This window comes from Plasmodium yoelii, assembly GCF_900002385.2.
Source record: "Plasmodium yoelii strain 17X genome assembly, chromosome: 12".
Taxonomy (NCBI): domain Eukaryota; phylum Apicomplexa; class Aconoidasida; order Haemosporida; family Plasmodiidae; genus Plasmodium; species Plasmodium yoelii.
In genome coordinates, this window is record NC_036184.2 from 669,488 (window position 1) to 692,565 (window position 23,078).

The 23,078-nt window shown below is 21.8% G+C and overlaps 4 protein-coding genes across 4 annotated transcripts; 3 read left to right on the forward strand and 1 right to left on the reverse strand.

Moving 5' to 3' along the window:
• Nucleotides 1-25: 25 nt before the first annotated feature.
• On the forward strand, nt 26-6,370 carry PY17X_1215900 (SPRY domain-containing protein, putative; the record flags this gene model as incomplete). Its single annotated transcript, XM_022956751.1, has 2 exons — nt 26-5,843; nt 6,099-6,370. 2 exons carry the CDS (start codon nt 26-28, stop codon nt 6,368-6,370), a joined length of 6,090 nt encoding a protein of 2,029 aa, XP_022812606.1.
• An 834-nt stretch (nt 6,371-7,204) lies between these two features.
• Nucleotides 7,205-8,179, forward strand: PY17X_1216000 (MO15-related protein kinase; the record flags this gene model as incomplete). Its single annotated transcript, XM_720462.1, has 1 exon — nt 7,205-8,179. One exon carries the CDS (start codon nt 7,205-7,207, stop codon nt 8,177-8,179), a length of 975 nt encoding a protein of 324 aa, XP_725555.1.
• Nucleotides 8,180-9,274: 1,095 nt separating this feature from the next.
• Nucleotides 9,275-13,240, forward strand: PY17X_1216100 (conserved Plasmodium protein, unknown function; the record flags this gene model as incomplete). Its single annotated transcript, XM_022956752.1, has 1 exon — nt 9,275-13,240. One exon carries the CDS (start codon nt 9,275-9,277, stop codon nt 13,238-13,240), a length of 3,966 nt encoding a protein of 1,321 aa, XP_022812607.1.
• Nucleotides 13,241-13,978: 738 nt separating this feature from the next.
• PY17X_1216200 (uncharacterized protein) lies at nt 13,979-20,971 on the reverse strand (the record flags this gene model as incomplete). The annotated part of the gene is made up of 1 exon (XM_718918.2): nt 13,979-20,971. The coding sequence occupies one exon, from the start codon at nt 20,969-20,971 to the stop codon at nt 13,979-13,981; it is 6,993 nt and encodes a 2,330-aa protein (XP_724011.2).
• Between the last annotated feature and the right edge of the window lie 2,107 nt (nt 20,972-23,078).

The following is a 23,078-nucleotide window of genomic DNA, read 5'->3' on the forward strand; positions in this document are numbered from 1 at the left end:
TTTTTAATAATAGGGGAAAAAATATATGAAGCATTTAATTATGAAGCACTTATTATTTACCGTTTTAAGAAAAATAAAGACAAATGATAAGATTATAAAAGATAAAAATTGTACACATAAAATAAGAAAAGTGAAGAAGAAAGAAATATTGTTATTTAATAAAATTTCGAAAATGATTGATAAAAAAAAAAAGCGAAATAAAGAATTTTATTTTTTCTATTTCAAAGAAATAAACACCAAAAAAAAATATAACAAATGCATAAAAATATCACATTTCTATTCAAAATTTAAAGCTAAAAAAAATAAGGAAAATCAAAATAACGATGATCACGTAATGGATGATCATTGTAAGGTTAAAGAAGTATTGAATTTGAAATGTTTATATCCAAACAAGCATATGCTGATTAAGGATATAACCAAATCGATACAAAATAAATTAATGAGAGAATGGTGGAATGACGGAAAAACAAAAATATTATCCTATAATATAAAAGAAGATACAATAAAAGATATCTCAATTAATAATTTATTTATGATATTAAATGATATATTATGTCTGTCTTCTCATAATTTTATAAATCCTCAAAAACGAAGACATTTTGCTATATATATGATTTACGATAATTTTTTCCAAATAATCGATTTATGTAGTAATAGGTCCTTCGGAATGGATATCAGAAACAGATGTTTCTCAAAATTAAATATGATTATCACTCTCACTCAAAATAATAAAAGTAGTGAAAACTATTATGATGATAACAAAAATGGAGTAATATATATAACAATGTTACACAGAATAAATAAAATAATAAAAAATTGTAAAATGAATGATATATTATTTTGCATATATTTCAGAAAATTAAACGAATATAATTCATACAAAATAAAAGGAATGATACTAAATAATAATAATAAAGACAATAATAGAAATGTATTACATCAAAGTATAAATATTTTTTATTATTACCCTTTATATAATATTATTAACGAAACAGTGATTTATTCTATAAATATAAACATGCTTAGTTTCTGTTATTTTAATAATAAAGGAAGTAATAATTTATTTTTAAAAATATTAATATATAAAAAATTATATTATATATTATTAGCATATTATAAAATATGGAGTAATAGAGAAGTGTTGTTGGCTTGTTTTTTTTATACCGTAGTAAAATTTGTAATGCACATATATTTATATATAATTGTGTGCCTTTATTATTTTTTAATATCTTTCTATAAATTTATTATAAATATTGTATTGTGTTTTTTAAAATACAAAATCAATTTATTTTGTAATGTTGAGGATATTCAAAAGAAGAAAATTTTAATACCGAATTTTGAAAAAAATGAAATCAGCAATTCATCCTTTTTACACCTCTTTAAAATAACAATTATCCCCGAAGATAATTATATAGATACAAAAATAAAAAATTCTAAGAAAAATATTAAAATAGATGGAGAATATAAAAATATACCATATGTGAATCGAAATTCGTATTTGTTTAATATGTGCTTGAAAAATGAAAAAAATGTTTTATCACGACATTTTTCTTTTTTTCCAATAATTTGTTCGATGGAAAACAGTACCTATATCAACAATGACGAGAAGAAAAACAAAAAATGTATTCTTTTACTAAGTAAAAAAATTAATAAAATAATGAAAGTTTCCCAAAAAATAAAAAAAAAAGGAATATCAAAATGTAGCTACAAAAATAAGATAAACAAAAATGGAGCTAGCTATAATAGAGAATTAATACTGATAAAAAATGAGAAAAACCATAAAGTAAATATGAAATGTTGGAAGGAATACGAAAAAAAGAAAGAGCAAACTGAAACTGATGGAACCATATCTGGTTCATATTTTGAATGTGAAGATGAACATGATGAAGAAGAAGAAGATGAAGAAGAAGATGAAGAAGACGAAGATGATGAGGAAGATGAAAAAGGAGAAGAAGAAGATAAAGACGAGGAAGAAAAAGAAGAAGAGGATGAAGAGGAAGAAGATGGGGAAGAAGAGGAAGAAGAGGATGAAGAGGAAGAAGATGAGGAAGAAGAAGATGAAGATGACGACGAAGAAGATGATGAGGAAGAAGATGAAGATGATGAAGATGATGAAGATGATGAAGATGAGGAAGATGATGAAGATGAAGAAGAAGATGAGGACGAAGGAAAACGTCGTAATCAATATAAAAAGGGAAAAATATATAATAAAAAAAAATACAAAAAAAATTACAAAAAAAATTACAAAAAAAAATTCACAAATGCTATAAATGAGGAATCAGAAAGGGAAACGACAAAAGAAGACAACTATTACTTTAAGAAAAAGGAGTTATATCTTAAGAAAAAAAATAAAAATTTTAAACATAATTACATATATTTGAATAATTTATATAAAGAAAACGCATATATAAATATTGCAAATATTTCTAATTTTATATCCGTAAGCAAAGACAAACTAACAGCCATGTATTCTGCTTGGGGCAAGCATGCAGATATCGCATGTGTTCAGATAAATAAATGTGCTTTGCGAGATTGTAGTATTTATTATTTTGAAGTCGAAATATTACAGTGTACGAATTTTTCAAAAATAGTTATTGGAATGACTAGTAAAAATTATACCGTTAATAAAAACCCAGGTTTTGAATATAATTCATTTGGCTATAAAAGTGATGATGGTAAAAAAATCATCGATGGAAAACTTGATAGTTATAGCAGTGGATATACAAAAAATGATATAATAGGTTGTGGCATTAATTATTATGATAATAGTGCCTTTTTTACAAAAAATGGAAAATATTTAGGAAAAATATGTACTATAAATCCTAAATATGATTATTATGGGACTGTTGGTTTAAGTACATTAGGAGATAAAATTAAATTTCATATGAATAATTTTATTTTTGATATTTATAATTTAATACATGAAGAAAATGAAAAAGAAAGAAAAATTATAAAATCAATTTATATACAAAAAGATATTTATTCAGATATTATTAAAGCACATTTAATAAAATCTGGATATTTAAATACATATAAATCTTTTATAAATTTTTTAGATCAAAACAAAAATGCAGATGATAATAGTAGCTCTGGATGCTCTTCACACACAAAAAATTGTATAGATAATATGCTCAAAAATAAATATAATTTACCCCAAAAATCTTTGGATAAAAATGAACCCATTACATCGAATATAAAGGATAATGCCAAAATAATCAAAGACAGCGAAAAAAATAACAATAAGGAAAATGAAGAGGTCAAATTGGAAGATACTGGATGCAATGGGAATAATGGCAATGCTGAAGTTTGTCCTTCAACTGACCCTATTAATGAAAATGCCAATACCCCCAAAATGAATACAAATAGAAATAATAATACAAAAGATAATACCCATAATGACAATAGTAACTTGAACAATAAACAGACAGATATTTCACATAACGATAATAAAAATATCCAACATACATGCCAAGATGATGAAGTGCAAAAATCTAATATACATAATACTACAGAAACTGGAAAAAACTGTGAAGATTCAATGAGGATTGTTTCTAACACACATGATGCTTCTACAAATACCGAAATGGTTATATCAAACGAAGATAAAAATAGTTCCATAAATAATAAAAATTGTGATAATAAAAACTTGATGGAGAGTGTTTTAATTAGCTATATAGATAAGTTTGATAGATTGAATAAGGATGATAATGTGAATAATGAAATATCAGCGAAATGTGATAATGAAGATGCAGAAGGGAAAGAATGTAAATCTTCTGAAGTCATAATATCTGATAAATCTGAGCTAACCAAAAATGAGAATATCGAACATGAGGAAAAACATATAAATAGTGTAAAATCAGATGAAAAAACAGGGAACAACGAAAAAAATGAAAAAAATAATAACGAACTAGCTGATAATATTCCTGTAAAAAAAAATGATTCAACTGTGGACAAAAAAACGGAAGAGGATCAAAAATATGAAGATGATGAAAAAAAAAATAAAATTGAATCTTTAGAAACAAATGTGGTTAAAAGTTTCAACCCTGATTTACTTAACAATTGCACAAATGCGAATATGGATAGTATTTTATTTCCATCTCGAAAAAATAATTTAAGTAGTTTAATAAATGCAAGAAAAGATTCAAGTTCAATATTATTGAGTAGATTAAGGAATAAAAGAAGTTTAAGCACAAAAGATAATTTAAATATGTTAGGAGCAAATCTTACGAGCACTAAAAAAGAAGCTAAAAAAAATGAGACTGATATTAATAAAAAAATTCATCTTTTATTTACAGATAAATTTAATATTATAAATAATAATGAAAAAAATAAAAAAAATAAAAAAGAAGGAAACAAAAGTTCTTCTGATAAAGAAAACATACCAAAACATTTTAGAAATTTATATTTATCTGATGATAAATTAAAAAGAATGCAAGACACATTAGAAATGAGAAATACTATAAGAAATAACATACTAAATGGTAACATTATTAATGTGTTAAATATTTTAGAAAATAATTATTCAGAATTATTTACTAACGAAAATGGACATCTTCATATAGCAATGCTGTACACACAACAATTAATAGAAATTTTAAAACCCCATAAAAATTTTATTAAAAAAATCGCAAAAAAAAATCAAAAAAAAAATCAAAAAAAAACAAAAAAATATTATAATAATAATTTAGAAGAGGATACATTAACTCAATCCAGTTTGGAATCACATGAAACTATAAGTGATGATTATTTTTATTATGACACTAAAACGGAATGTGATTCCTCGGTTAGTCTATTTTGTGATAGTTCAAATAACGAAGAAAATAATTTCGACCCAATGAAAATAAATATATATAAAAATGAGATTAAAAATGGATGTAGTAGTGTTAGAAAACAAAAAACAAATTTGGATAATTATAAGACTAATACAAGTAAAATAATGGAAGGTCAAAATATTGGCACTGACACTAGTACATATAGTAGCAGCAAAAAATGTAATAGCGATAAATGTTTCAATAAAAAAGAAGAAAATAATATTTCATGTGATGTTTTTGATCAAACTATGAATTTTACTCCACTTAATGGAGATATATTAAAAGATAATAATACAACAGAACAAGATAAAAATGTTATAAATTTTAATAAAAGTGAAAACTCTAACAATTCAGATAACGTACTTAACAATAAAATAGATATAGAAAAAGATAAAAATATTATTGTGAATAAATCCGATTTAAAAGATGATGATAATTTGAATACAAAAAAAATGGACCAAATTATATATAAAAGTATACAATCGAATTATGATAAAGAATTTTTTGCGAAAAATAATTTACAAGAAGAATATCAACTACATTATAATAAGTTATCAAAAGAATATGAATTTTTTGAAGATGATAATCCATATAAAAATAAAAAATGCTATTATGGAAATATTTCTAATAGCGATAAAATAAGAGGCAATGAACAGTATATAAATAATAGTAATTCAGAAAGTGAAATCAATTCAGATTATGATAGTAATGATTCAAATTTTAAAAAAAAATATTATGAATTTAATGATATAGATTTTGATCAAATATATAAATATATTTATAAAAAAAATAATGTGTCAGAAAATGATAAATTCAAATTTAAAAGAGATCATTTATATTTAGCATTATTATGGATAAGAGAAAAATTGTCTTTATTTAACAATTCTCAACACCCCGCTATTCGACAATGTATTCAAGATATTACATCTCTAATTGCTTATCATAAACCATATAAACAAAAACTTGTTCGAATGTTTTTTTCAAAAAATAGGAATCTCCTAACATTTAATTCCGTCAACGAGGGTATTTTAGGTAAGATTTATAAATAATCTTTCATATTCATGTTTTATTTATATTTATTGTCTTTTTAATATGTTTCGTATGTAATATATTAAAATATAATAAATGAAACAAGACATAAAATTTTATAAATATTGGTGTTTCATTTGAGCATATTCTACAGACATATGGTGTATGTTTGTTTTTTTCACTGTTATTCATTCAAGGGAAATCCAATAATATGTATATATATTTATTTATATACTTGTTTATATTTTTTTTTCGAAGGTTTGTGTCTTAATGTGCCCATATATTCCCCACTGGAAATTATTATAAAGCATTTAATTTTATGCCGAAATTTATTGAGAGAAAAAAAAGGGAATATCGGTATAAAATATGATTGTAGTTATGTATGTCAGCCTTACAAAAGATACATGATTACAATTAAAAATCAAAAAAAAAAAAAAATATATTTTAAAGAAACCACAAATAAAAAAAAAGAAAAAGGAATATTAAGTGGGAAATTCACTGAAGATAATATATTATCAGTTTTTCAATAAATTTCATCGAGGATTGTAAGTCCGTGGCTTTTGTTTTTATATTACCCTTTATACATATATGTATACACTAAGACAAGCTAAAAAAAAAATTAATTAAATTCAAATGATTTTTCAAAAAAAATTATACTATACAAACATACCCTTAACTATTATATATGAGTGAACTATATGCAACTAAATCATTGTTTATTTTTTGTCCTTACAATATACCCATATATATAATATATATGGCATATTTTTGAAATGTGCCCAAAAAAATTTTAATTAAAAACATTTAATTATGTGCCTTTATTATAATTAGAAACGGATAATACCAATTGGTGTTTCCTCATTGTAATTTTTCATTACATATATTTTTTTTATAATATTCATTATATTCCTTCATTATTTTTTATTTGATTTTTTTTTTTTTTTTTCAATAATTTTTTTTATTGTAAAAAGAAATGAATATTCTTGCTACATACGCAATACATATATAAAAACATAACGGTGTTTCCAAAATAACAGAGTGATAAAAATATATCATAAAACATTAACTATATAATACCTTCAAAATATTAAATTGCGGGGGGGAATTATAAAATATGCATTTCCAAAAAAGTAAAAACTAAAAACATAAAAAATCGTTACAATATTGGCATAAACATATGTCAAAAAAATACCATTTAAAAATGTTCGCTTTTAAAATGTATTAATTGATACACACTAAAAAATAAATAAAATAATAATAACATTATAGAATATTAAATAATAAATTAAAAAAAAAAAAAAAAAAAAAAAAAACTTGTGCTAAAACTCAATGTTTACAATATCTTACTTATTACTTAATTTTTGATGGAACATAATTCAAATGAAAGATACATATTTAAACCAAATTTTTTGGGGGAGGGTTCGTATGGTAAGGTATACAAGGCTTATGATACCGTGTTAAAAAAGGAAGTTGCTATTAAAAAAATGAAACTAAATAAGATTAGCAATTATATAGACGAGTGTGGTATAAATTTTTTAATATTAAGGGAGATAAAAATAATGAAAGAAATAAAACATAAAAATGTAATGAATGCTTTAGATTTATATTGTGAAAAAGATTATATAAACTTAGTTATGGAAATAATGGATTATGATTTAGCTAAACTAATTAATCGTAAAATATTATTAACAGATAGCCAAAAAAAATGTATTCTTTTACAAATTTTAAATGGCTTAAATACTTTACATAAATACTATTTTATGCATAGAGATTTATCACCAGCAAATATTTTTATAAATAAAAAAGGGGAAGTTAAAATTGCTGATTTTGGTTTATCTTCTAAGTATGCATTTGATATGCATTCAGGTAAAATGGCAAATGATAAATATAGTAAAAGAGCTTTAAACTTAACAAGTAAGGTTGTTACATTGTGGTATAGAGCCCCTGAATTATTAATGGGGAGTAATAAATATAATTCATCAATTGATATGTGGAGTTTTGGTTGTATTTTTGCGGAACTTTTATTACAAAAGGCATTATTTCCTGGAGAAAATGAAATAGATCAATTGGGGAAAATATTTTTCCTTTTAGGTACACCAAATGAGAATAATTGGCCTGAAGCAAAACACCTTCCTTTATATACTGATTTTACAAAATCAAGTAAAAAAAATTTAAAAAACATTATAAAAATTGAAGATGATGATTGTATTGATTTATTAGCTTCATTATTAAAATTAAATTCACATGAACGTATTACTGCCGAGGAAGCGTTAAAACATCGTTATTTTTTAAACGACCCCTTACCATGTGATGCTTCACAACTTTTCATTGATATGTAATTCACCAACAGATAGTGGCAAGTTACATAAGTATATATAGAAATAAATCTATATATTTGTTTTATTTTTTGTTAATTTTTTTCAAAGGACAATTTTTATATGTCCAAGTTTGAATTGTCTGAAAATCCTTATTTAATATTTTTATAAATTTTATATACTTTTTTCAAGTCTATTTTTTTTATTAAATATTCTAGTTTATCTCCTAAAGAAAATATTTATACACATGTATATATATATTTATTCATTTTATAATTTTCTTATACTATTATGGTCAAAAAAGTTGTAACATTTTTATTTTCCCAGTAAAACTTTTACAACGGATAAGTATAATTTTTTTTTTTACTTTTTATTTATTTATATATTTTTATTTTATTTTTTTTTTTTATGTTACATTTTTTCATATTTGGTATGTTTTTTTATTTTTATGTAAAATGCAAAAGAAAGCAAGTTACAATTTTTCGACTAAATTTATTATTTTCTTTATTACAGTAAATTTAATGTACTTATTTTATATTCTCATTAAGGGACTACTCGAATAGCATTCTCTTGGGGAATAATTACAATATACGATTGCATATATTTATCTATTTTTTAAAATTTAATTATATTATTAAAATTAAAGGTATTTCGTTATAGCATTGATAAAAATATTTTATGATTTTTTTTATAATGACCATATAAAATATAAAATTATCTTAATATATAAAAAATATAAGTATAATACTTATAAAAGTTTAGCTAGCCATTTTTTTAAATAACATTTTGAGTATTAATATATTTAATTAAATAATTTTTTTCGTTTTTATGTTTTTGATTTTTTTAGTTATTATTATTTTTTTTTTTTTTCTTATACTTATTTTCACATATGTTTTTACCTTTGTCGTTTTTTGGTTGATTTTCATTTTTTAATAAGCTTTTCCAAAGCAGCTTTAGCTCTACAATATACAAATTTATAATTCATATTTGGAAAATAAAAATAATAAATTTATTTGTAGCTCGAAAATGCCCTTTGGATGTAAACAATGTTACCATTAGAAGAAAATATAAAATTTACAAAAAGTTGTAATGCAATCTCAATCTTTTTGGTAAAACAATATGGATGACGGCTTGTTTGAAAGATCCAAAAATAAAGGAGAATGGTGTGCAAGAGACAATTTAAATAAACTATTAATAAACATAAATGAAGAAGAATATGATGAAAAATTCGGGAATGACAATTTTTATGAAATATTTGATCGATACAACAAGGTATCATTTAATAAAAAAATATATGAAAAAATCATTAAAAAAATATGTTATCGAAATAATTTGAAATATGTTAATTATTATGTTAATAATTTTGAAAAAATAAAAGACATTAAAGTGTTAAAGGAACGAGGGGAAGATAGGATATGTGTTTTAATACTTTGTTTGAATTATATTTATTGTAATATAAATAATGAAATAATGACAATATATGAGCTAAAAAATCAAATTAAAAGAAATCTATATAAAAAAAGAAAAGTGTATTGTAAAAATTTAGCAAAAATTATATTTAATATTTGTAATCGATTGAAAATTAAAAATTTTATGAATAATGATTTTTTACCATATATGGAAAAATATATTATAACTATAATTAATAAAATGAAATTATTAAATAGCAACGCTATTGATCTTAAAAAGACTTTGCAAGTACAGGAAAAAAAACTTAATGCTTTTGATGATATATTTGAATATATAAACAATTTTAAAGATAATTCTGAATTGATATTAGATAACCCAGATAATTCAACAACACATTTGATCGAAAATGATATTGATGCCCTTATTGGTAATTCTATTGCATCCATAGAAAGGTCAATAGGAAAATCAGCACTCGAATCAATAAATAGCGAATATAGTGATGAATTTATCAATAAAAATGATAATAAAGATATCTTAAAAAAAACATTAAAAGTAAAAAATGGAGATCAAGAAATACATGACAATCATGATGTAATATCTGAGAAAATGCACACAAACGATGATTTTTTTTATAACTATATTTTCTCTGAATGTGCAGATAAAAATGATGAACATTCTTGTGATAATAACAGTACATATTCTAATAGTAGCGAACAGTTGGTTTTTATTAATAAAAGGGGAAGAAAAAAAAAACAAATTCCAAACAGTGAAATGAAAAATAAGAGAAACAATAAAAATGATACACTAAAAAAAGTATATAATACAACAATATCAAATATAAATGAGGATAAAAAAAAACAATACCCCCAAATATTAATTGAATATTTAGAAAAAAATTTTAAACCACTTTCTCTATATTCATGTATCTTATATTCGTTTTTTATTATATGGAATCAAAAAGAAAATATGGATACAAATTTATATCATAATAAAAGTAGATGGAGTGGTGATAATTTACATTATTTTTTATGCTCATCGATAATTATAACATTTAATATTTTCAATATAAAAATAACAGATCAATTTATTTGTTTTTGTCTAGATGTTAATCAACAAACAATAATAACCCAAAAAAAAGAAATTCTAGAATTTTTCTTATTAACATTTAATGAATTTCTTGAATTTAATTTAAATAAACACAGAGATGTTTTTTTTTGTCTAAGAATAATATTTAGCAACTATTTATTACTACAAATGTATTTATTTTATATTATAAAAAATTATGAATTAACTAATAAAAGAGATTTTTTTGTGTCCTTAGAATTGCTGCAAATATATATAGCCAAATATTTTAGAAATATAAATAAAAATTTTCTTAATTTGTCAGATATTATAATAGATTATAATTTCTTGTTTAGTTCAGAATATGTTTATAAAGATTTCCACGAAATTATTTCACAAAATTATGATTTAATACACACTAAAAAGTTATTAAAAAATGTTATAAAAAAACGTTTATCAGAGAATGAAAAAAAAATATTTCAGGAACACAGCTTTAATGAGTTATATGATATAGATTTAAAAAATATAAATATGTACATGAAAAAAATATTTTCTTATAACATATTTAGTGATCATAAGTTAAAAACAAATTTTGGTAAACATGGGGAAAACAATCAGTGTATGTATCAAAAAAAAAATGATAATATTAATAAAAATTCAAGCAAACAATTTGAAAATAGTGTAAGAAAAAACAATAATGATAGTAGTAGTATTTATGAAAATAATACGAATAATGCCGATAAAGATAATTCCTCAGAAAATTATACAATTTTTTGTAAAGACAGAGATATATTGTCAAGTTATGATAATATATGTACAGAAAATCATTGTAAAGATAACAAAGAAAAAGAATTTATCATTTTCAGGTATAATAGTAACATGTTATATAACTCAAATGAAAATAATAATGAAAGTGACAAAATAAATAATGAAGAAAATAATTATGAGGAGTATTATGAAATTGATAAAGTTAATACGACATGGGAAAATAAAACAAACAAATGGAATACAACTATAAATAATAATGATGAAAAATATTTGGAAAATGAAATGGTAATAAAACCAAGTATTATAAAAATTGAAGATGAAGAAAATAACTTAACAAATGTAGAAAACTTAGATGATGTATTTGTAAAATATGAAATGAAGTCAAGTAATAATAAATTAGCTAATTTTATAATAGAAAATTGTAATAATTTAAAAAAAAATGAACGATTTATTGATTTTTTTAATTATATTCATGTTTTAAAAAAAATTAATTTGTCTACAATAAATGAAACAAATTTTGAAATAATGCATTATTATAATATAAAAATAATTGTTCGATTTTTATTTTTTAATATATTAAAGAGTATTATATATAATTGTTATTGCGCTGAATTTTTTACTCCAAATAAAATACATCAATCTATTACTAATCGAAAAAACCTTAAAAATGTATCCCCACTATTTAAAGGTCAGATAAACAATCTAAATGATCAAATAAAAAATAAAGTAGCTAATAAAATTAAAGAATTCAAAAATAAAAAACATAAATTTGAAAAATATCTTATATGTGAACAAGCCTTTTACATAAAATTTTTTAAAAATTCAAAAATATTTAAAGAAGATATTCAGCAAATTTTAGAGGATAACAATATAATCTTACAAAATGTTAAAACATTGTTATATTATTCTGATAATGAAGAAGGGGAAAATACAAATAATGGTACTAAGTCAAATAATTATGATAGCAATTCTTTAAATGCTCTTATTAATTCGTTTGAAAATTTGGAAAGTTGTGTAAACAATTGTAATTCTATTTATGATGCTAAGAGCCAATATGAAAACAATATAAAAAATAAAAAACGGAGAGTACATGATATAAAAAATACTAATAAAAATGATATGCTTATATCTGATATTTATACTCCTTCAAAAAAAAAAAAAAATAATAAAATCAATGATAAGAATAGTGATAATAAGAATAGTGATAATAAGAATAGTGATAATAAGAATAGTGATAATAAGAATCGAAGCAAAAATAAACAGAAAATAAAAATTCATTTATCCTCTTTAGATATTGTAAGTGATAATTCAACAAATTCAAAGAAATATAATAATAGAAAAAATGAATCATTCAGTTTATTTGAATATATATATAATATTAAAATGATGAAAGAATATAAAAACTTAGAAACGTTATTTGGACAAAATTATTTCACAGAATTATTTAATATATTTAATAATGTTAATTATTCATTTGGTAGTAAAAAAAAAAAATTAATAAATATGAATAGTTGTTTATTTCATACTTATCACATAATAGGCATTAAAAAAATATCAGATATTGGTTATAACTTTACTTTTAAAAGCGAACTTAATAATATATATTCTAAAGTATTAAAAACCAAAATTTCAAATGTACTATCAATACAAGATATCAATTATTTATTTAACAAATTTTTTTATTTTCTCTTTAAATATATTAAGTTACATTGTTGCTTTTCACAAACAAATGGTGCTAATTTATATTTTCACCAAAGTGATCAAGATTTGTCTACTATTTGTTTATGTAACACAGACAGCTGTTGCTATAAAATAAAAACAATTATCTTATTTGAAAATTTATAATTTTGACACGAAATACTGAGACCCTTATATATGTATATATATGCGGCATAAGTATTATTCACATCGTTTGTTATTAATATTTTTTTCACGATTTTTTTTTTGTATTAAAGATACATGCCCAATACATGTATTTTCATTATGACAAACATAATTTGTTTCTTCCTAATTTTATTAAGAGCATTTTATTTTTGTATTTACTGTGCATAAAAAAGCATAGATAGTATTATTAATTTATTTATTTTTTAAAAAACTGTTTTTATATATATATATATAGATATGACATAAAAATTACAAGAATAAAAAATCGTAATATTGTTTATTATTAATAAATAGGTTTTAAATGGTGAAAAAAAAATGAAGTAAATAAAATAAAATAAAATAAAGTAAAATAAAGTAAAATAAAGTAAAGTAAAATAAAAGTTATTATAAAATCAAACCATGAATATAACAATAAAAATAATATAAACAAAATGTATATATACATATATGCATGCGGGTGTATGACAATATCAACAAGGACGTAAACATCAACATAAATGAAACATATTTACTTAATAAACAGTATGCTTTAAAAAATAGCATTTTTATTAATAAGGGCTAACAATGACTATCACAAGCGATTCTATATACGCATATAATACGTATGCATACAGTCATACGTATAAATGTATAATATATATGTGTATATATATGTATATATATATAATATATATATACCAAAAACAAAACTATAAATAATCACAATTTCATGGCTTTTTTTGCGCTAAATATTAAACTGGAAAGGGTTCTTTTTTTATTTGTTTTTTTTTTAGAAGGTTCATCATTATTTTTACTTTTTTTGTCACGATCTTTTGTTGACTCTATACTTGATGATGACATAATATCTGTACTTACATTATGATCATTTTTAGATTTGAGATTTTTTTTTTGTTTATCATTTTTGCTTAGTATAGATGAAGTAGATGCTATAGTATTGTTACTAGCCAATCTTTTATCTTTTTTTATTTTATCATCAACATCAATAGTAGATTCAAAAATATCTTCTGCTACTGTATTTTCATTTTCGATATCTATATGACTATTTTTTGAATCTTTTCCATTTAATTCATATTCAATATTACCTTTCTTTAATTTGCTATTACTACCTTTTCTTTTTACGTTAATTTCTCCATTTGTAATATTTATAGAATCATCATTTTTTGTTGATGCTTTTTTTTCACCCTTATTCAATAATGTATCGCTATTATTAATATTATTAGATAAACTAGTACTACATGCAGAACCCTCCTTTTCGTTTGTCACACTATTATCATTTCCCTTCTTCTTAGTTTGCACATTTTTAGTTGGATTGTTATTAGTATCGTTAAATATATCGTTCGATTTTTTTTTTAAATTTGACTTTTTTTTTCCTTTATTATTATTTTTTTTATTATTATTATTATTATCATCATCATCATTGTCACTATTATAATTCATAGTAGTTTCCTTTTCTGTATCATTTGTGGTTTTAGTATTTTCTGCTTTTTCTTCATTTATACTATTTCTTTTTTTGGGACTTTTTTTTTTTTTTTCAGATAAATTTTCTTGGTTATTTGAACTTTGTTGTTCCAACCCATTGAATAAATCACTAGTTTTTGATGTATCTAATAATTGCGAATTTTTTTTTTCATCCTTTTTGTTTTTTTTATCTTTACCTTTTTTGCCAATTTCTTCGACTTCTTCGTTCATCTCATTTAATGTTGAATTGTTTTTTTCAGATAAATGTAAATCATCATCATTTTTGTCATTTTTGTCACTTTTATCATTTTTGTCATTTTTATCATTTTTCTCAACTTTGTCAGCCTTGGCAACTTTGTCATTTTTCTCAACTTTGTCATTTTTTTCATTTTTGTCATTTTTGTCATTTTTATCACTTTTATCATTTAGTATAGTATCATCATTATTTTTAGATTGGCCATCATCGTTTTTTTCAACAATTTGACTTGTTTCTAAATTTGTGGAGTTATCATTATGTATAGAATGAGATTTGGTATTATCGTCCTCTATATTATTTATATGTATTGAATTTTTAGAAATATCGATTTTATTATTATATCCATTTGCATTATTATAGTTACCGCTTTGTGTATTTGGCCCTGTTCCAATATTATGATCATTCATTTCATTTTTTTCTATTCCATCTAGTGAACTAAAATCAATATGTGGTCTTCCCCTCTTCTTTTTTTCTTCTCCTCTTTTAAAATGTGGATACTTATCGTCAAAATTATCATCAGCACCTGCACCTGCAATATCGCTTATCAGATTTTCATCTTTCTGGTTTAAATCAAAACTTAGGAAAAAATCATAAAGTTGGCCAACCTTATATCCCTTTAATTTTAATTCATTAATGTCTTTCAACATACTAATATTTGTATTACTTACTTCCATAATTAATAATCGTTTAATTAATAAAAAGAACAATATTGGAAGTTTCATATCTTTACAAAATTCAACTTCTTTTTCATTTAACAAATCTAAAGCTAAAAATGTTTCTATATTTAATTTTTTATCATTATTATTATTATTATCTTCTAATTCTTCACTTTTAATTTTATATTCATTTTTTGAACTTTTAAATGTTTTTGTTACTTTATTATCAGTATTTTCTTGTTGTTGTTTTATTGATTCTTTTGCTCTTCTATTTTTTTCCACTTCATATTCTTGCACTTGCTCAATATTTTGCAATCCCAAAGTTTTCCATTCTTGTAATTTTGTTAATCGCTGACGCAACTTTTGTTCTTCTAATAATAATTGTATAAAATATTCATGATGTTGAGGAGAAAGGAATCTAGATAAAGGTTTAAGAGCAGTATATAATTCTTTTTCTTCTTTTGTTCTTTTTTTATCTTTTTGTAATTGTGATTTCGTATCCAATAAACCTCTTTCAATAACAGTTCGTTTTCTATAAATTCTTTCATCTAATTTAGAATTATATATTTCTAATACTTGTAATTTTAATTCTTTTTGTTGAGGCAAATCAGATTCTTTAAATTCCATATCAGCTAATAATAATTCAGCATCATTATCATATTCTATATCAAAATCTCCTCTTAATGGCCAATATCCAATAATTTGTGTTCTTGTATTTTTTTTATTTTTTGTTTGTACATAATCTTCATTTTCGTTTATATCTTTTTCTATAACATGTTCAATATCATATGGGCTTCCATCTGGTTTTATTAATAATCTTTTATTATCAGGTAAGGGTGCACAACTAGATTTTAAATAATAATTATAATAATGAGTTTCACATTCTTTATTTGTTTTAGGAATTTTAGCTACAGAATTTACTAAATCAGCGACTTGTTCCCAATTACCAAAACCATATTTACTTATTCCATCCAATAATAATAATTCTTCTTCTGCACTCCAATTTAATTTATATAATGGAAAATCATATTTAGGTATTGGAATATAATTGTGATAATTATAGTGTTCACATTTTTCAGATTTTATTTCTTTCCCGCTACTAAAGCAATTTATACATAAATCAAAATCAACACAATCTGCACAACGTATACGAATAGTATGTGTTATATCTTTATTACATATATCACAATGATAGTTACTATCAAATATATCATCTTCTGTTACACCTTCTATAGTAGTATTATTATTATTATTGTTATTGTTATTGCTATTGCTATTGCTATTGCTAGTACTATTAATATTATTATTATTATTATTATTATTGTTATTGCTAGATACACTTAATAGCTTTCCTTTCATCATTTCGTCGTTTATCCTTTGCATTTCATTTAAATTTTGCATTGAATCGAAATTTGTATTTATTCCAATTATATTATCTTTATAAATTTGGTGATGAAAATTTACAGGCACATTTTCTTTAAATGGAAAATTCATATGTTGGATTGCCAAAAGTTGCTGTTGTTGTTGTGAATTATTATGATGCATCTGAATTCCTCCTTGCTTCTGTTGATTCAGAAGTATCGAGGGTATACCTTGTTGTTGATGTTGAATCATTGTTTGTTGTTTTTGTTGTAAAAGATTATGTTGCTTTTGTTGTTGTTGTTGAATATATAATTGTTGAGGTGTTAAATGACATTGTTGTAAAAGATATTGTTGTTGCAAATATGGATTATGCATCCACTCAAAAGGAATTTGTTGATGTGAAATTGGCTGTCCTGATGTTGATGACCTTTGTATAAAGGGTGCATTATGTGGTTGATATACATGTACCGGATTATTATTATTGTGCATAAATTGTGGAATATTTTGTTGATTTAACGACCCATGAGGTGTTGATGCAGTGTTACCTCCTCCCATTGGTGGCATATGATTTTGTTGTCTATTCATTTGTGGATTCATAGATGCAGGATTCATAGATGCAGGATTCATAGATGCGGGATTCATAGATGCAGGATTCATAGATGCGGGATTCATAGATGCAGGATTCATATTCTTTTGAGGTGGAATCATTTGTTGTTGTACACCTTGTGCATATTGAAATAATTGGTGTTGAACTTTTTGTAAATTTTGTTGAGGTTGTTGCATTAACTGTTGTGGATTAGTATTTTTTCCTTGCATCATATATTGAGAATTTTGTGGATGCAATTGCATCATATTATGTTGCATATTAGATTTATTACCTGGATTTGTTTGTAAGCTGTTTCTTTGAGATTGTTGCAAATGTTGCATAGATTGTTGTTGCTGTACTTGTTGAATATGATGTGGACCATTAATACTACCAATATTAGAATTATTAATATTTTGAGATGGATTATTTCCTTTATATGGAAATTTCATAGAAACTTGATTAACATGATTAGATTGGTTAGAAATTAATGATGGGTTCATAGCTGTAGTTGAATTTCTTTGACTATTATTTGCTGATTCAGTTGAATTTACAGAAGTTATTGGATTTCTTGGAATCTTTTGGCTAACCATAACATTTCTTTGATCATTTGGATTCATAGGAACCATTTGTGGAATATTTAATAATGGTGCATTATTTCCTTGTTTTTGTAATTGTGGTTGATTTGGATATTTATTTTGATTTCCTTGCATCATATTATATTGATGCATATTTTGTTCATGTAACAATTGTTGGAAATTTAATTGTTGTTGAATTTGAAATTGCTGATGTAATGAATTTTGCATAAAATTAGGAGGAACTATATTATTGCTATTATTTCTATTACCTTGTGCAGGATTATTTAATTTATTATTATTATTATTATCATTTTTATTATTATCGATCGAATTTTGAGTTCCAAGATTATATAAATTTTGTTTTGATTTTAACAATTGTGATGGTTGTTTCATATCATGCATTAATGAATCAGATGGAATATATGCATTACTATTATTATTTAAATTCATCATTTGATTTAATGATGTATTTCCAATTCTATTATTATTCATTTCTATATTGCCCCCACTATGTGATATCATCCCATTGGCATTCATCATATTTTTTATATTTTTATTGTTGATAAAATTAATATGATTTAAACTTTGATTATTCATATCTGTTATTTCTTCTGGCATCATTCCACCTTTATCGCTTAACGAAGCTGATGGGTTTCTATTAAACCCCCCATCTACTTTATTTTCCATATTTGAAAAATTATTTACAAACATATCATTATTTTTATTTATATTATCATCCATATTATTATAATCTCCATTATTCATATCATTGTTATATGTATTTCCGTTTTTTAATTTTTCCTCTAAATTATTTTTATTTCCATTTTTCCTTTTTTCATCTTCTTCATCTGAATCATAATAGTTATTACCATTATTATTATTATTGTTATTGTTACTGTTGCTATTATCATCACCTCCACCTCCTGTACCTCCTGCGTCCATGCCATCATTATTGCTATTGCCGAAAAATTTATTACCATCATAATTTCCCAAATTATTATTATTTACATCTCTAGAATTATTATTATTCGAGTAGTTATTATTAGAATAATTATAATTTTTATTATCACCATCGTTCATATTACTACAACATCTTGGAGAGTTTTTTTTATCATAATTTATTTTAGATTTTATTATATGCTTTAAATTATGTTCAAACTTATTTAATAATTTTTTATATTTTTTATCACATTTAAAATTGTTAATATATGGGAAAATATGCTTAATATTAAAAATTGTTTCTTTATTTTGACTACAAAATTTATAACGATCAATATCTTCTTCTATATTTAAAAATGTCTTTAATTTCATTTCTTTAAACATGTTACTACATTTTTTAAACATGTTAAAAAAGAAAAATAAAAAAAGTTTATAAATATATTTAACATGCCTTATATTATTTTTGGGGGGTAATGGAAATTTATTTTTTGCACTGATATATCGTTTTATTAGTTTAAAAATAGTATGGCGTAAAATGGATATAATTTTATCATTTATTTTGTAAGGAAAAGAAAAGGATATGCAACTATTTTCCATTTTTATTGTTTCTTCCTTAATTAGTTTTATTTTATTAATACTAGTATAATTTTTTTTTTTCATATTATGAATTAATTTCCTAAAAATTTGAATAAAATTTTCAAACAAATTATATTTAAAAGGATTTATTATCATGATTGCATAATTCTCATTCTTATTTTTATTATATTTAATGTTGTCAGTGATTATATTATTCGATATATTAATAGTCCCAATTTTTATAACCCTTAGATATTTTTTAGATAAAAAATAGTTAATAAATTGATAAACATTTTTGTCTATATATATTAAATAAAAAATAAATTTATTCGATATTTTGTTAATTTCAAAAATGCACTTAAACATTCTAAATTTATTTATTTCATCTGATATAATAACTAACTTTATATTTTTATTCAAAATAAAAGAAAATTCTTGATATTTTATCATTTTTTTGATATAGACCACTTTTTTAAAATCGTTTAATATATTATATAAGAAAATATTCTTTTGGAAATTTTTAAATGTAACAATCGATTTTATTTCATGTATAAAAAATGGGAAATTAGGATGAATAAATTTTTTTTTTTTTTTTTCATTTTTCTTTCCATTTTTATATGTTACTATTGTATTAAATGTCATGTTTGATATTTTTTTTTTTTTTTTTGAATCATTTAAAATAATAACTCTCTTTCTTTTACCATTTTTAATATTTACATTATTATAAATAATATTTTTTTTATATTTGAAAATATAATTATTATCATTATCTTGATCATTCGAAAGTTGAATTTCTCCTTCTTTCGAAAAATTATTTATTTCTCGATTTATAATTTTGTTATTATAAAATGATATATCATGATATGCTGTATCGTATTTTGTTAGTTTATTTTCATTTCTATTATTATACCAACCATTAGATATATTATACACACTTGTAGAAGAATTGTTACATTTTTGAGGGTTATTTATTCTATTTCTAAAATTGTCATCAATTATTTTATTATCATCATCATTGTTATAAATTTGGATACTATTTACATTATTTTTATTTTGATTGTTTACACATTTATACAAATCATTCTGGTCATCTTTTAATGCTTCCTTACTTAACGTTTCCCCATGTTTTATCAAAAGTTCTAAAATAATATGGAACCCAATTAAATACTTATAACATTTTATTAACTGTTCTGTATTATTTAAATAATAATTGGTAAATCCATTGTTTTCATATGGTTTTAATACACATGAATATAACTCATCATATTTATACACATTATTCATTATATATAAATAGTTATGAACAATTAATAATAATGGAAAATATATTTATCTATATCTATATATATATATAGAGAGAGAGGGAGAAACATATACATGTGATATATCATAAATGTATAAGCATGTGTTTATTTTTCTGATGCAATTATTGCTATATAGACTTATTTGTGTTCCCCCCTTTTCATGATTACATATGTATTTATTTGGTATTATATATTCAAATTATTCACAGCATTTAAAAAAAAAAAAAAAAAAAAAACGCAAATAATTTTTCTTTTTCTTCAAAATATACTAATCATTAAACGTAATCTATCATTCTCCTTTTTTTTTTTTTATGTTTCGATTGGTAATATTCAATATTATATTTGAGTATACAAATATAATATTAAAATTATAATTAAATATGATTATATAAAAAAATAATTCATAATTAATTACAATTTTTATGTCCATGAACCATAAAATTTATAAAAAAAAAACGAGATATATATGTAAAAAATATACATATTTTTTATTTCATCATTGTTTTTTTAAAATTATAAAATCATTAAAATAGTTTTAATATATTTTCTTGGTATTATAAAATATGTATTATTATTTCCTCTATTATTAAAAAAAAATGAAAAGGCTTCAGATTATTTGTATATTCATAAAATTTGCTATATGGGAATATAGATGTATAAATTCATATATATATGGGATCATTGCTTATAGTATTCCTCTTTACAAAAATATGTATAATTAATATACATTTATTTTGTATTATATACATAAAATATTAAATAATTTTTTTTTGAATTATTTAAATATATTTATGAAAATTCATAAATATTATATTTATTTTTAAATTTTATTTGTTTTTTTCTTTTTTTTTTTAAGTATAATTATGTTCCTTAATAAGTAAAAAAATGAAATTTTTTGTAAAGAAAAAGCATAATTTTTCATAATATTTTCCCTTATATATAAATAAAAGCAAGTAAATATAGGTAGTCAAAAAATAGGGTATATATTTATTTAATACATATAATATAAGCATATATAAATTTATTTAATTTAAAATATTTTTTATATATGAAATAAACATGGGCACGATCAAAAAAAAAAAAAAAAAAAAAAAAAAAAATAATAAATGAATAGTTGCTTATATATTTTACTTAACAATAAGGTATATGAATTGAATAAAATATATTATTTTATACTTAAAAAATAATAAAATAATTATACATTAATTATACACGCATTTTTTTTAGCATTATTTAGGTATTGATTTGTGTCAAATGCTGTATTGGTGCTTATTAAATTCCTTTTAAAAATATAATAATAATACATAATAAAAAAAAATATATGATAATCAACTTTTTTAAAAAATACAAATATATAAAAATTACATGAAAATAGTATCACACTTTCATATATTAAATAATAATACTTCATTTTTTTCCCTTTTTATTTTTTTTGTAAACATGGGAAATAATCAAAGGTATATATAATATGTTTCAAATCTCATTTTTTGTTCTATTTTATATGTATTTATTTTATAGCCATATTCATATACATGTTTTCATGAATTAAAAGGTAAAAAATATAACTTATAATTAATCCATCATTTTGTTTGCTTATATTTCGGTCACATTATCAATAGTTTCCATACACATAATATAATCTATGTATATATATATATTATATATGTATATATAAATGTATGTATATGTATATTATATATATATGTATGCATGTGTGGCTAGCTCTCATGTGAAAATGTACACACATGGTGTAGAATAAAGGATAGTCAAAATTACAAATGTTCTTAAAAATTAAAAAAAAAAAAAAAAGCCATAAAACAAGTTTATAAATAAAAATGGTAATATATATAATTTAATAAAAATATTAATAAGTTTCTTTACTGTTTTTCTATAAACATACTATTGTATGCATATAAATTGTACAATTATATATGTGCACACACCAAAATTATATAAAATATATAAGTTAAACTCGAATTATATCAAAATAGCTAATTAAGATAAACAAAACAACTATTCTCTCTGGTTATACATATAAACATTTTCACTATCTGTTAACAAAATAATAAAATATAAATACTAGACTC